This window comes from Amblyomma mixtum, chromosome 5 (genome assembly GCF_055824585.1).
Source record: "Amblyomma mixtum isolate Tamu chromosome 5, ASM5582458v1, whole genome shotgun sequence".
In the NCBI taxonomy this organism is placed as follows: Eukaryota; Metazoa; Arthropoda; class Arachnida; order Ixodida; family Ixodidae; genus Amblyomma; species Amblyomma mixtum.
In genome coordinates, this window is record NC_143016.1 from 2,337,263 (window position 1) to 2,350,446 (window position 13,184).

The 13,184-nt window shown below is 49.0% G+C and overlaps 1 protein-coding gene across 2 annotated transcripts in view; it reads right to left on the minus strand.

Moving 5' to 3' along the window:
* The window catches only part of Cdep (Chondrocyte-derived ezrin-like domain containing protein), a 58,901-nt gene that overhangs the window by 35,866 nt on the left and 9,851 nt on the right, over nucleotides 1-13,184 (minus strand). Inside the window, exons 4-9 of one of the 2 annotated variants that reach the window (XM_089543014.1) lie at nucleotides 11,583-11,707; nucleotides 11,297-11,394; nucleotides 10,000-10,367; nucleotides 7,047-7,207; nucleotides 4,950-5,024; nucleotides 1,516-1,766 (exon numbers count right to left, since the gene is read on the minus strand). In XM_089543014.1, coding sequence (XP_089399140.1) covers nucleotides 1,516-1,766; nucleotides 4,950-5,024; nucleotides 7,047-7,207; nucleotides 10,000-10,367; nucleotides 11,297-11,394; nucleotides 11,583-11,707 — 1,078 coding nt within the window. The remainder of the gene's footprint in view (nucleotides 1-1,515; nucleotides 1,767-4,949; nucleotides 5,025-7,046; nucleotides 7,208-9,999; nucleotides 10,368-11,296; nucleotides 11,395-11,582; nucleotides 11,708-13,184) is intronic. The other variant, XM_089543015.1, reaches the window with a different exon arrangement.

Below are 13,184 nucleotides of genomic sequence, written 5' to 3' on the forward strand. Positions count from 1 at the left end.
CACATGGCACGAGCACAGCAGCATCCAATTAACGACGCCTCTAATTAACAATCACTGGGACCATGCCAACAGTACAAATTATCTGCATTTCCAAATTAACGAGGTTTTACTGTTATCAGCAGTGTATTTATCGGTGCGGATGAATTGCCTCAGCCTGGGCTGCTCAAGAGCAGTGGGTATAGAAGTTCTTAGTGGGTCATTTTCTAACGTGATGTATACACCCAGAGGGCCAAGTGAGGCGGTAACCAATGATATCTGTCCCCCACAAATATTTCTGGTCGAATTAACGGCCAATTCTCAGAAACCCGTCTTAATATTGCCCCCACACGTGCAGACAAACGGCACCACGCGACAGCGGTCACACAGGAAGGTGAGAGTGAAGCACTATGTGAACGTGCCATCACTGCAGGAATGGGTTGCAGTCCAGTGGGTGGCCGTTCTTGCTGTACGAGGAGAGCATTGAGGAGCTGGACGAGCTGGGCTCCAGCAGTCCACTGCCTACAATCACATCGAGGTCCACAAAGCTCGGGTACTGGGCACCCCCCGGCGGCGTCTCGGGCACGCTCGAAGAGAAGGGGCTGCTGCACAGAGTTGGTTCTTCCCCGACCAGGGCCGTCTCTTCCTCCTCGGAGAAGGTGCGCTCGGGACTCTCGCCCAGTGTGTCGTCCGAGCCCGTATCGCAACGCAGGGCATCCTCGTCGCTCCGGCCATTAGAGGAGTCGCTGATGTCTTCAGGCCGGGCCAGGAGCGCCTCCTTTGGGACAAGCGGCTGGTCGAGCACCGGCGGCGGAGGACAGCCCAACCGCGACAGCTCCAGGGCCAGGCTGCGCTCGAGCTCCTCGTACTTGCGCAGCACCTCATTGACAGCACTGGAACGATACTCGGGGGGTGGCGGGATGCCCCCCAGGGTGCCCAGCAGCAAAGCATCTTCGGGGTCAGCCGCAACAGGGCTCAGCTGGGCCACCAGGCTTTCCCCTGGAAGCGGGACACTGCCCAGCTCTAAGGACAAGTCCCTGTCTCTGGGAGCCTCCGGTTGTGGTGGCTCCAGTTGTGGCGGCTCTGCGGTTGCTGCAGCAGGCTCAGTGACACTGCTACGGCGCTTCTCCGGCCCAAGCAGCCTCTTCTTGCGAAGCACGGCAAAGATTTCCTTCTCCAGCGAGTCTTCCTCGAGGGAGTCGTCGTGCGACGAGAAGCTATCTGCCCGGGGCAGCTGCGCTAGGTGCACAAAATCTACCGACCCAGCCACCCGGGGCCCCAGGGCGTGGGCCCGAGCAAAGATGGTGGGGGGGCTGGACTGCCGCGACCCCCGGCCCACATCCGCCCGTGGCCTGCGGCGCGGATGCCCCTCACTGCGCCGCATCCGGCTGTCGCGCAGGAATCCCCTGCGGTGCAGGACGTACCCAAACTCTGGGTCCTCCTCGTCAAAGCTGCGGCTAGCTCGAGAGAGCTCACCCGACCGCCGTCGGCCACTCTCGGGACCCCCACCATTCACCATCACCGAGCTTTTCTCCTTACTTGAAATGTCGGGTGCCGCAATGGACGAGTCTCCTTCCTCCAGCCGGTATGAGTCGTGCGAGATGTTGTCGTCTGTGTCCTGGCTGGGCGTCACAGCCCCCTCAGTGGGGCGGGGGGTCTCGCGGCTTGTGTCCCTTTGCGGAGAACTCGGTTCTGATGTCGTGGCAATCGCCAACTGAGTGGGCTCATAGTCCTCGTTGTCTGAGGTGCCTCCTGCACTACCACGAGACGGTAAGCGCAGACTCGTTGATCTGTGGTAGGGGAGAGGAGGAGAAGAAAGAGCCACCACAGTTAAAAGCTGCACAGCTAAAACACGTGCACGTCTCAACTGCAGCCCCAAGATGATGCCTCTTTACATGGTTACCAATGTAGAGCTACGCTTGTGAGCACATGGCAGTGACACAAGCATGAGGCTACAGCAGCGAATGGCCGCTGAAAGGGGCACTCATCTGAGGCTAAATGTGGCACAAGCATGCTGGTCTCAGCCACCTCATCCTGTGCCCATGTGAGTTCACTGCAATAAGTGCACACACCCATGCAGCTCGCGCACACTCCCTAGCCTTTCGCATGAGGTGTGGATTGGAATAACCACTCTGTCATAAGCAGTGAGCTCCAAGTGCATAACACAGTGTATAACAGAATGCATAATACTGTTGCTTCGCCAGGTCCTATGAATACCCTGGATGCTAGGAACAAAAAATATTACAGTGAAAAGAACTATCTGACTGTGTGAATCACAAAGGTAGAGAGCCTCTGTCAAAAGTTTAGAGCCCAGAGGCGCTTGATTCTAAGCTCTGCAGTGGGACTCTCGTAGCATTTGTGGAAGTCCTAACCTTCGGTGTTAGGAGGATCAGTGTTCCTCTTGCATTTGAGATTTGGAATGCTGGGGATGTATAAGGCTCCTAGCATCCAACAATACCGTGAGAAATCATGGATTCAAGCATTTTCTGTGGAATTCTGTGTTAGCAGCCACATTCTCCTATTTGATGCTATTGTGAGAGACATCAGGATGAACGACAGTGCGATAAAAAAAATTACTGATTACCTTATTTGCAAATATAACACAAGGGAGGGAGCTTGAGAACTCAAGAGAACTTTAAAAGAAATATTTGTGCACTGTGCGATGTCAGTGCAGTTAAAGAGCCCCGGGTGGTCGAAATTTCCGGAGCCCTTCACTACAGCGTCCCTCACAGCCCGAGTTGCTTTGGGATGTTAAACCCCCATAAACCATGAACTTGTTACGATATAATGCAATCTCAAAATGCTCAGGCCAGCCATAGCTATCAACACTGTCGTGCTGCCACTACTCAGTCTTTCAAATTAACCAGTCCTATGCCTGTTTGCCCTTTCCTTTCCCTACTCCGCTCAACCCTTTCAGTGCCTTCTCCTTCTCGACGATCTGCGCCGCCTTCTTTCACCACCTGTACCGACCTTCCTTGCACTTTCACATCGTGCACTTTGCTCAGAGGCCAGCAAAAAAGATGGCTTCGTCCAGTGGCTCTCAAGCCTGATTGCAAAGGTTGCTTTAGCTACCATGATGATAAGCTAAAAAAAAATTGCACTGTATTCTGAAGCATAATTTGATGCTTCCCTTAGATATCGCAGACACTTTGTTCCCAATTTGAGGAATCTAAAATTTTCTGCCACTGAAAGTTAGGAGCCTTACACATAACAAGCCATACAGCTTGGCCCAGAAGTGAACGACCCGTAGGCTCTAAACTTTTGACAAAGGGCATACATATTTCAGGAAAAAAAAAAATTAACTCCTTCGATGATGCAGAAAGATCAAATCATCAACAATGCAGTTATTTCTTACAAAAAAGTTACTATTTCTCGTAGCTACCAGGCACGATTATTAAAAAAAAAATTCAGGGGTGGTGATTGTATTCACTGCCATTACGACAAGGGCCTAAAAATATCGACCTGCAACAAACAAGCATTTAAACAGCCAAAGATTCCTAGTGCACTCAGCCTATTGAAAAATTACTGTGGGTTTTAATGCCGAAATGCATTCTCAAGCACGCATGCCAGCTTCCACGTCCACAACCTCCTAGCAACACTTGAGCATCCACACTGCAGAGCTCCCACAAATGATAGTACAGGCCTAAGATCACTTGGGCAACCACTGCGAGGTGGAACACAGCTTATCCATGTTACCCAGGTGAGCTTGCAAGAGGAGGGACGAAGACAGCATGCAGGGAAGGGCGCTTTTGTGGGGGGAATGCACTTCTGCAGCAGCAGTTGCACCCAGGATTTCGTGTGCGTAGTATCTGCAAATATATATATTTTTTTTGCTTTACATTTCTTGCGGCAGGTTAAACAAAAGCCTGCTATGGTGAAAGGCAATGGCTGTGCATCACATGTACAGAAGCCGACCGATTTTTCAGACTCTGATCAAATTCAGATTTTTTGTATGATATTTCGGACCTTACTGAGGAACCTCCAGCCATTATGCATGCTTGCAAGCATGCACTTCTTCCTGGACCTTGCCTAGTGTAGTATGTGTTAGCTGGAACTCAGAGGCATGCATTGTGTCATGCTAGCATAGAGTTGTTTCATGGCGCGTTTGCATCATGCAAGCATGTCACACATTTTGGTAGTGGTGATGCGTGGCATGGACAAGTGCAGTGCAGATATGATAAAAGCACGACTCTGACTCAAATATACAGGCTAATAGTATTGCTGGCGATCGGAACACAGGGAATGAAGAAATCTGCGATTTTTAAGTCAGCTTTTCTCAGCAATGTAATTTTTTTCAAGCATATGGATTTTTCGGACCACTTTTCAGATCCTGCACAGCTTGAAAAACCGGTCAGCATCTGCAGTAAACAAAAGCTGTTACCTAACGAGACAACTTGAAAGAATGACTTATTGGCTAGGTACAGGTTTAACAGGATAACAACCCTCAGCATGAAGCAAGGTGATTAGCTGCGTGCTCTGCAGGAAACAATGCAAGCAAACGACTGGGGGAAAGATTACGAGACACTGGGTCAGCAGAGAGTCAGTGCTACGACTCAGAAATGGCACCAAAGCAGTGTATTCGTAGCAGAAGCTGTGGCTTACGCACACTACACAGAGGAAACGTGGAGCTGTGATGGGTTCACGTGCAACTCTGTGACTGCTGATTGTCTGAAGTGCTGCGTAAGTCACTGCAACAGCATGCTCTGCAGCCCATGCATGCGACATGCCAGGTTCCTCAGCAGCCAGCATGCTTGACAAGCCCAACCAGCACGGGTGGAGAACCAAAGGCTGCACCAAGGGGGTGGCAACATAAACAGAAATCTGCCAGTGTGTCAGAGGGTGCAGGAAACTGGCTGCAGAGAAAAGCACCGGGGTGGACGAGAGAGAGAGAGAGAGAGCAAAAAGATGTTTGCCACATACCGGTTAAGGCATTTGAGTGTCAAACGGTAAAGTATTGGGGACCGAGTATGTACCTTTGAAATGGCTGCCTCTTGACATAGTTCTCCCTAACATATTCAACAATCTGCTTCTGCGTTCTACCACTATACCTGCAAAGAGAAGAAAAAAAGCACATCCTTCGTTAACCCCCTGGCTATGGATGACTGACCACATACTCTGTAGATACAGATATGGCTGCCACTCGATCTGACTAGAGCAGCCTCAGAATGAGCCTCAGTGATCTCACAGGTAGTGTTTCATGTTCTCAAACGAGGCACACAGTTTGCATGATGTGTCGTGAGCAAACAGAAACAAATGGGGACGGGCAGGGAAGGGTCTTCTCGGGGCATGCCACATCAATGCCACAGTAACTACGGTAGCAGCACCGTCACCCCTGCGGATGCCAGGGCAAAGCTGCCTGTCGTCTGGGGGGGCCCACTGCCCGCGAAGGGAGACGTGCAGGGCTGAAAAGAACCCGGGTCCTGGCTGCCAGAGGAGGGTGGAACACGGGGCTCTTCCAACGTCACTCCACAGCCGGACCTGCTAACGAGGCAACACAAGGTTCACCATGCGGCCCACATGCCACCAGCTGAGCGCCTGGGAGGAGGACCATGCCGGTTCACCCACCACTCCGCACGACCACCTCTTCACACAGCATGCGCACACAAACGCTGCTCAGCTGCCTCGACTCCACGAATCTGTGTGGCCCTTCAAGGAAAGCACAACACTTGGCCACTTCAGGTTGGAGAAAGCAATGCTACTACACATACTGAATGCACTCATTTCCTGGCGCCATTAAGCTAAACCTTTGCACATGCCTTTCGTGTGCCTCAGAGAATGAGGCACAAATCAATTCCCACACTACAATCATGCAATCACAGCTCACAACACATGCAGCTCTGACAAACTCAAATGCGCGGAAGCTGCACTGTGCAGGGGACTCATCTCATATTGGGTCCCAGCCCAAAGGTTTTCCCCTGCACACTGATATGTGTGGAACCAAGAGCATAGTGTGTGCAACAGCCCCCAGTACAAGTAAAGCACCATTTTAGTTAATGTGAAGAGAAGGTCACACTAAGTGTAGGGGAAAACTGCGAATGCTCTGGAGTAATTGAGTGACAGATAAACTTGTTAACCACTTTTAGATGTAACGAGCCCTGCCGAGAGGCTGCAAGTACACTAAGACATGTGAGCATACACCACAGCCTCACCAGCTGTTGTCATCTTATACTTGCAGCTCCTTGTAGAGCGATAGAAAGCTATCCCCGGGCGCGTCAAATTCACTCCATTCAGAGTTTGACTGAAACCCACCTGCTAAAGGCAATTTATACTACGTGTGCGAAAACACTTGCCAAGAACACAGAAGAAAAACAATAATAAATACATCTGCATTTCGAAACCCCTATGGGTGCCTTGGTCCCAATGAGACAAAAATTGATAGAACGTCGTTTACGAGAGAAAAAAATTCACAGGGCAGTTATGATTGAGTAATACGAATGTTTTACCATTGGCTGTATTATGAAAGCAAAGCCTTTTCAGAGATGACTGCTAAACTGAGTCAGTGCTAGACAAATCGATCCGAACAACTATAGTGAAATATATACAATAGCGCACCGAACAACTATAGTGAAATGGATGGCACAGAAATAGGGGAGAGCATTCAACATTCCGCATGTGTGCTCTCCCGAATAACAATGTTGCCCAATACAAGAAGGCTGACTGCGCGTTTCCAGCTGAAACAAAGCAGGAAGGACTAGTTTTTTGTTTTATTCTTTTATTCCTGATGTAGATGGTCTATGTTCTCAGCTGCTGGAATTAGTCCGGCAGAGCCTTGGAGCAATTTCGCTGAAAATCGGCAATCTGTAGCTGCATGCAGCATGTGTATTGCAGTGCAGGCTGGCGCACTTGGCGCAGCATTCCCATCACTGCAATAAACTCCCGATCCTTCCTGCCAACCTTCTGCTGCCTGTGATGCATGCACAGTACAATGCAAACCCTTCCTTCATCAGAGAAGCAGTCTTGGTATGGATGATGTCCACTGGGAGTGTCTCGCAATGCTGAGAAGAACAGCAGCTTGGGCAGTTAATGACTCTGTAAAGCGTGGAGGGCAGGCAAAGAAGCGGGGACCTCACCTGAAGGACGAGCCTCGGCTGAAGAGCCGTGCCTTCTGTCGGGGACTCTTCTTGACCTCAGTGCAGCGGAAGAAGGCATGGTGCTCTATGCACTTCTTCCAGAAGTTCTTGCATTCATTGCGGCTCTCAAAGAAGTACTCCACCGTGTCCTTGTAGTAGCCCTGTCAACAGCAAGGGTAGCCATTTATAACGAATGCAAACTGCTCCCAAAACATTAAGCATGTGAAATCAGGCCCATATCACGCTCGGTCAAACGATAAGTTTCACTTTCCCGACAGCACCCCTCTTTGCCATCTCTGTGCCTTGCTTCTGTCTTGTCTACTTTTGCATTCCTCCTTTTAATACAGCAGGCTCTCGGATGATACAAATGCATAAAATTCCCTGGCAGGAGTGCATTGCGTACCATGCGCAGAATTTCGGATGTTCGAACACTCTCCTGAGTCATTATGGAAGATACAAATGCATGAGCCGTGACCACACCCTTGAGCACTAAGCGCTGCCGTACATCGCCGACGCCACGTTCGCTGATCGTGCAGTGCGCACCGCGAGTAATAAGATGTGGATGTGCAGCCATAAATAAATACCGTCAGCTGTAAACAGATATGCATGAATGCCTTTCTTATGCTTTTGCGTAAGAATTCTGTTGCTTTTGAATGATATGAATTTTTTCGCAACCCTCTGCATGATAGGCTGTGACTTAAGGAACCCTGACTTTCCATGCGACTTTAATTTTCTGTTACTCTCCTTTCTCTTTCATTCTTTTTATCCCCTCACCCCCTTCCCCCAATGTAGGTTAGCAAACAATTATTCTTCCGGTTAACCTCCCTGCCTTTCCTCTTATTCGTCCTCCTCCTTTTCACAACCCCTTGAGATTTGTATAATCGAGATTCTACTGTATGCCACATGAACCAACTAGCCCAGACAAAAGTGGTAACCTAATTCGGAAAAACAAACTACTCACTTAAACTGTTTGCATCTCAGGCAAATGTGCACTGGCATGAGGCACGAAGTACCCACGGCCTGGCCGAAACTGCCTTACACCCCGCAAAGAGGTTAGGTCCACGTATTCGTTGACCCTCCAATTTCAAATGCCATTTTTGAGGAAAAAAAAGAAAACACCGACTTATACAGTAGTTTAGTTTCACATAGCCACTTCACTACCTCAGAGTACCTGCCTAAGGCAAAACAAAACATGTCAAATATGAATGTGACAAATATAAACAAACAACCCAGTGGAGCAGGACATCAGCATGAGACGTTTGTTTGGGCACAACAGTAATGAAAAAAAGGCCTCTACTCAGTGAGCGGAACCACCATAAACATGCTCAACATAAAGTGAGCACGACAAGCAGCAGGCGCGAGAGAGCAGCTTGCATGATGGTGTCCTAACAACAGTGACGGCTCTCTCAGCCAGCCTGCAATATGGATAACTTTTCGCTAAAGCTAATAAGAGATAACTTTTTTTTTCTGATTGTCTGCTGATTACCGCTGCGTGCTGCTTTTTGCATCGAAGAAACAAGGTGAAGAGTAAGCATTTGGTTTACAATCAAATACGAGTCAGTTTAACAGACTTTCTGCATGCAGCAACGTGCAAACTGCAAGTGAGGCAGTGAGACAACAATATTGTGCGCATATAAGGTGATATTCTGTCCAAGTCAAGCTGTCACCCCAAAACCAAACACATTTGGCGGGAAACATAAGTAAGTCTATCACATCCCAATGATCCAGTTAATGATCTAGCAGCGTTATGAAATACTGTGTGCACATGGTGTCACATTTTCATTGTCAGTCACCAAATACTAAATAAACTGTAAAGGAGGCTTATCGTATGACTGTCAGGCGTCCTTGCCACACATAGCAGCTATAGCCGATATGGTCAAATCAGCTCGCTCTGTTTGTCACCCACAAGATGCTGATCTTCACTGCCCTCTCTTGTACCAAGCTTCTTCATTACAATCGGCCCCAGAGAAAAGGGAGAGCTTCCCTGGTGCCTGTTGGACGGCAGTACAGCTCCAGCTAGATGACGTGAACAATTCCACATTCCCATAGTGGCCATCAGGCAGTTCATTCATTGGGGATGTCCTCTGCATAGCATCACTTGACAAGATCCATGACCCTTTGTCAAGAAGATGGTCGGAAAGGCTGGCCAAAGTCATGAGCAGTGCAACTCGAAGGGGGCTTTGGCACACAAGAGGGAAACAATGAGTCCAAGTGGAGCAGTCAGAGGAACCTCAAGGAGAGCTCTGTGATACTACAGTGAATAGGGTGTGATGTAGGGTAACTGGAGCTCGTGCATGGACAATCACTGAAAGAATGGACAGGAGCTTTTACTGATTGCTGTGGATGTTCTGTTTCTGTTTCCAGCGCGTCTTGCATCATGATTCCGTGTGGTTGGTTTCAGGAGGTTGCACCAAGTTCAACCTACGCAGTGTGCCAAGGTGCCGTAATTTAGAAACAGGAAGGTGATCGATGTAGTGGCATTGACTGGTGCGGAGGTGTAGGAGTAAGGGCGAAAAATTGAGCAGCTCACGACTACCCAGCAACTGTTCATTTGACTTTGAAAGTCTCGGTGGAGGTGCCAAATTTTTAGAGAAGTAACAAGTCTATTTTTACACTGTCAACTGGACCACGGCGACTGGTTTGAACTGCTTTGGTTTAAGGGTTTAACACCCCAAAGTGACTCAGGCTATGAGGGATGCTGTAGTGGAGGGCTCCAGGCCATTTCGACCACCTGGGGTTCTTTAACGTGCAACGACATCCTACAGTACATGGGCCTCTAGCATTTCACCTCCATCGAAATGAGACTGCTGCGGCCGGGATCGGACCCATGTCCTTTGGGTCAGCAGCCAAGCATTATAACCACTGAGCCACCGCGGTGGCTCGGTTTGAACTAATGAGGTGCAAATTAACAAGCTTTCACTGTAGTTAACTGGTATGAGGTGACAACACCCACATATCCCTCTGGGTGGAGCTTGATGAGGAAGCGCTTGCGCTTGAAGCTGAGCTTGCGGATCTTGGCCCAGGAGAAGGTGTTGATGCGCGTGGTGCCCTGGAACACCATGACTCCCATGTGGGCGACGGCCAGGTTGAGAGCCAGCCCCTCGGAGTCCCGCGCTGGGCTGAGGCGCACCCCATACAGCTCGCACCGGCGCGCTGTCTCCAGCAGGTTCAGGTCAGCCTGGGCAGGCGACTGGCCCACATGCCGCTGGTGGCACTCCATGATGCGCTGCTCCAGTGCTGTGTCCTGCTGCGGCACAAACTTGTAGCTCGACAGGTACGATGCGTCCGGGTAGTCCTCGGCCACATAGTCCCCGCACGAGGCTGCACAACACACAAGCCAGGATGCTTTGAGTCATCGTACATCCCACAACATAGCACCCACAGTCCTCAACTGCCCCTGCCTCTTCCACGCGCGGTCCTAAAAACCACAGTTGGGTTACAATATGCAGCCTACTATGGCACTGACACCTAAATTCCAAGTACATGAGTAAGAATTATAGTATAGAGTAAAACCAGAATAAACCAGAACTTGGTTAATTTGAAATCCTGGGTAATTTGACGAATTTCTGCCGTCTCGCATTTTCTAATGTAAATATGATCGGATAATTCGAAGCAGCGGCCTGTGCCACATATGCTATGCAGGAATGCCAGATCCCAATTTCGTCGCAAACTGTTGAAGTGATGGCCTCTCGGAGCCACAAGTTGGCGCTGCAGAGCAATGCTGATGCTTGGTATGTGAAGCTCCCCAGCCCCAGTGCTCCCAGCTTAAAAACAAGTATACAGTATGGCTTGCGGACAGCCAAGAAGACATGATTCACAGCAAAAAAAAACCCATGGAAATTTTTTTGTATTGTATTTAAAGAAAATGGCCAATTTACAGACTGATTTATTACACTGATAACATGAAAGAAATATAAAGAACAGGAAAAAAAAGCCGAGAATGATGGCAACTGCCCCCATCCTGTTTCAAAGGGGGCGCTTCTATCCGTCACAGGTCTCATGAATTTTGTTGCATCGGAGTTCGGCTGCATACTGCAGATTTTTCGTTTCAATTTAAATTTCCCACAGCAAAAAGTTAGGGGCCTTGCATATAATGCTTGTTTGGGGAAATGTTTCATATCAGGAGTGCACTTCTTTTTGGCCAGCAAGCGAGCAAGTGGGGTGTCGCCTTACACACTGTATATTCACTCTGGGCTGTCCAGTCTACCCTGTGACACAGGTGACAAGGAATTATCAGACCCCATACTCACCCTGGACAATGTAGGAAGCCAGCAAAGCAGCCGTCGGCTCACTGCACTGAAGCACACCCTGGGCCAGGTCCCTTTTGATCTGCAGGCTGAACAGGTACCTGGAAGGAAAAGCCATGCTCAAAACACACAACCCCGGCTCCAAGCAGGCACATGCAGTGTACAGCTTGGCGCATTGACCTGTAATCTAAGCCTACAGTAAAAAGCAGCCGGCAGTCTCATCTATCTGAGGCAGCTCCAAGCAACCTTCAACTGTGCTTGTGAGAACACACGACAGGCCCTGCCTCACCTTGTAAACTCCTCTTCGAGCTGGCCTGGGTCGGGCGTGTAGAACTTGACGGCAAAGTACATCACCGGGGACACCATGGACAGCCCCATCTGGCGGCACATGGGCTTCTCGTTGTCCAGCCAGTACTGCAAGCAGAGCATCCCATCCAACATAGTTCCACACACTGCGCAATCCTCTAGTGATGCACTCGTGCAAAGCGGCACTCTTTCCAGACTTTCCCTGCATTCTTTTGTCAATCCTGACAGCAATTGCTGGCTGCTTTTTACCTGCCCACTGGTTAGAACTGCCCACTGTGGCAGTTAAATTAATAACTGGTTGTGAGAGGTTGCTCGGGAAGAGCAACCTGGGTCTCGCGAGTCCCACCAGTGGCTGTGTTTAAAACAGCCACCTGCCAGGGCAGTGGTGCATCTCTTAACCGCTGTACCACTGCGCCAGGAGTGGTATGATGCCCCGTGATCTATGAAAGTTGAGAATGGACAATTTTGCATATAGGAGCAAATAAACTGAACCTAGACAACGTGATATGCAAAGAGGACCCCAGGCTGCTTAAGGGACTCATTAATGCTATCGCGTCATACCCTTAAGGCGGAATTTCTCCTTTGCTTGGCACTGCTGCGCACATGCCTAGCAAGTGCCATTGCATGAGGTCGCTATGGTTCAGGGTTGCTGTTAAAGTTCATCTTAACGGAATCATGCACAAGACAGTTCGTCTTAAGCAGGTTTTTTTTTTACAGTGATTTCTATGGGGAAGCAACCAAATGGTCTCGCATTGTTCATCTTATCCAAGAACTCATACAAAGTTAGTCTTATTGCGGCCTACTGTACCAAAACTTTCAGGGTACTGATCCCGCGTTTAAAAAATACTGGCCTTCAATCTTTATTTCACCATGTTAGAGAGATGCACATACATACATGCATACCAAGCACTTAATTGTAATAAAAGGAGCATTCCATTGTACAGCACAACAATTACAGCCAAACCTCAACGTGACAAACTTCAATGTAACAAACTTCAATGTAAGAAATTATTTTAGTTTTCACAAATTTGTGTCCATGGCACATCATGTATTTTTAGCTTCACTAAAAGTAAATTTTGCCACACTTTCAACATAATGAAAATTCATTGCTGGCTCGGAACGAACCTGAAGAAACATTGTGTCGTAAGCTCGAGTGGTTGAGCAGGATGCCTACGGCCATGTACTCGTCTAAAAATGACTTTGCCACCCAAGACTTTGCTCATAAGAAAACTTCCGCAGGTTTTCTGAAGGAACTTTAACTGGTAGCGCATCAGCAACAGAAATTTAGGAGCTTCAGGTTATGCCTCAGCAGCCTCTGATGCACGTTTTTTTTTTCTTCCAAGCTTCATCTCGTGCGAGGTAGAAATGGCAGGAAGTGGTGTCAAGATAGTTTGTTCGCAAGATTCGCAGGTCGCCGCAACAGCTCACAGCAGACTACATCAGAGAAAATGGCTGCTTTCGCGGGTTCCTCCACACTGCAAAAGACTATGCATGCGACAACACAGGCTACTCGCGATGGCTCTGGTTAGGACGCGCACATTTCAACTTGCGCGACAGACCCACACACCGTATCATTTCTAAAATA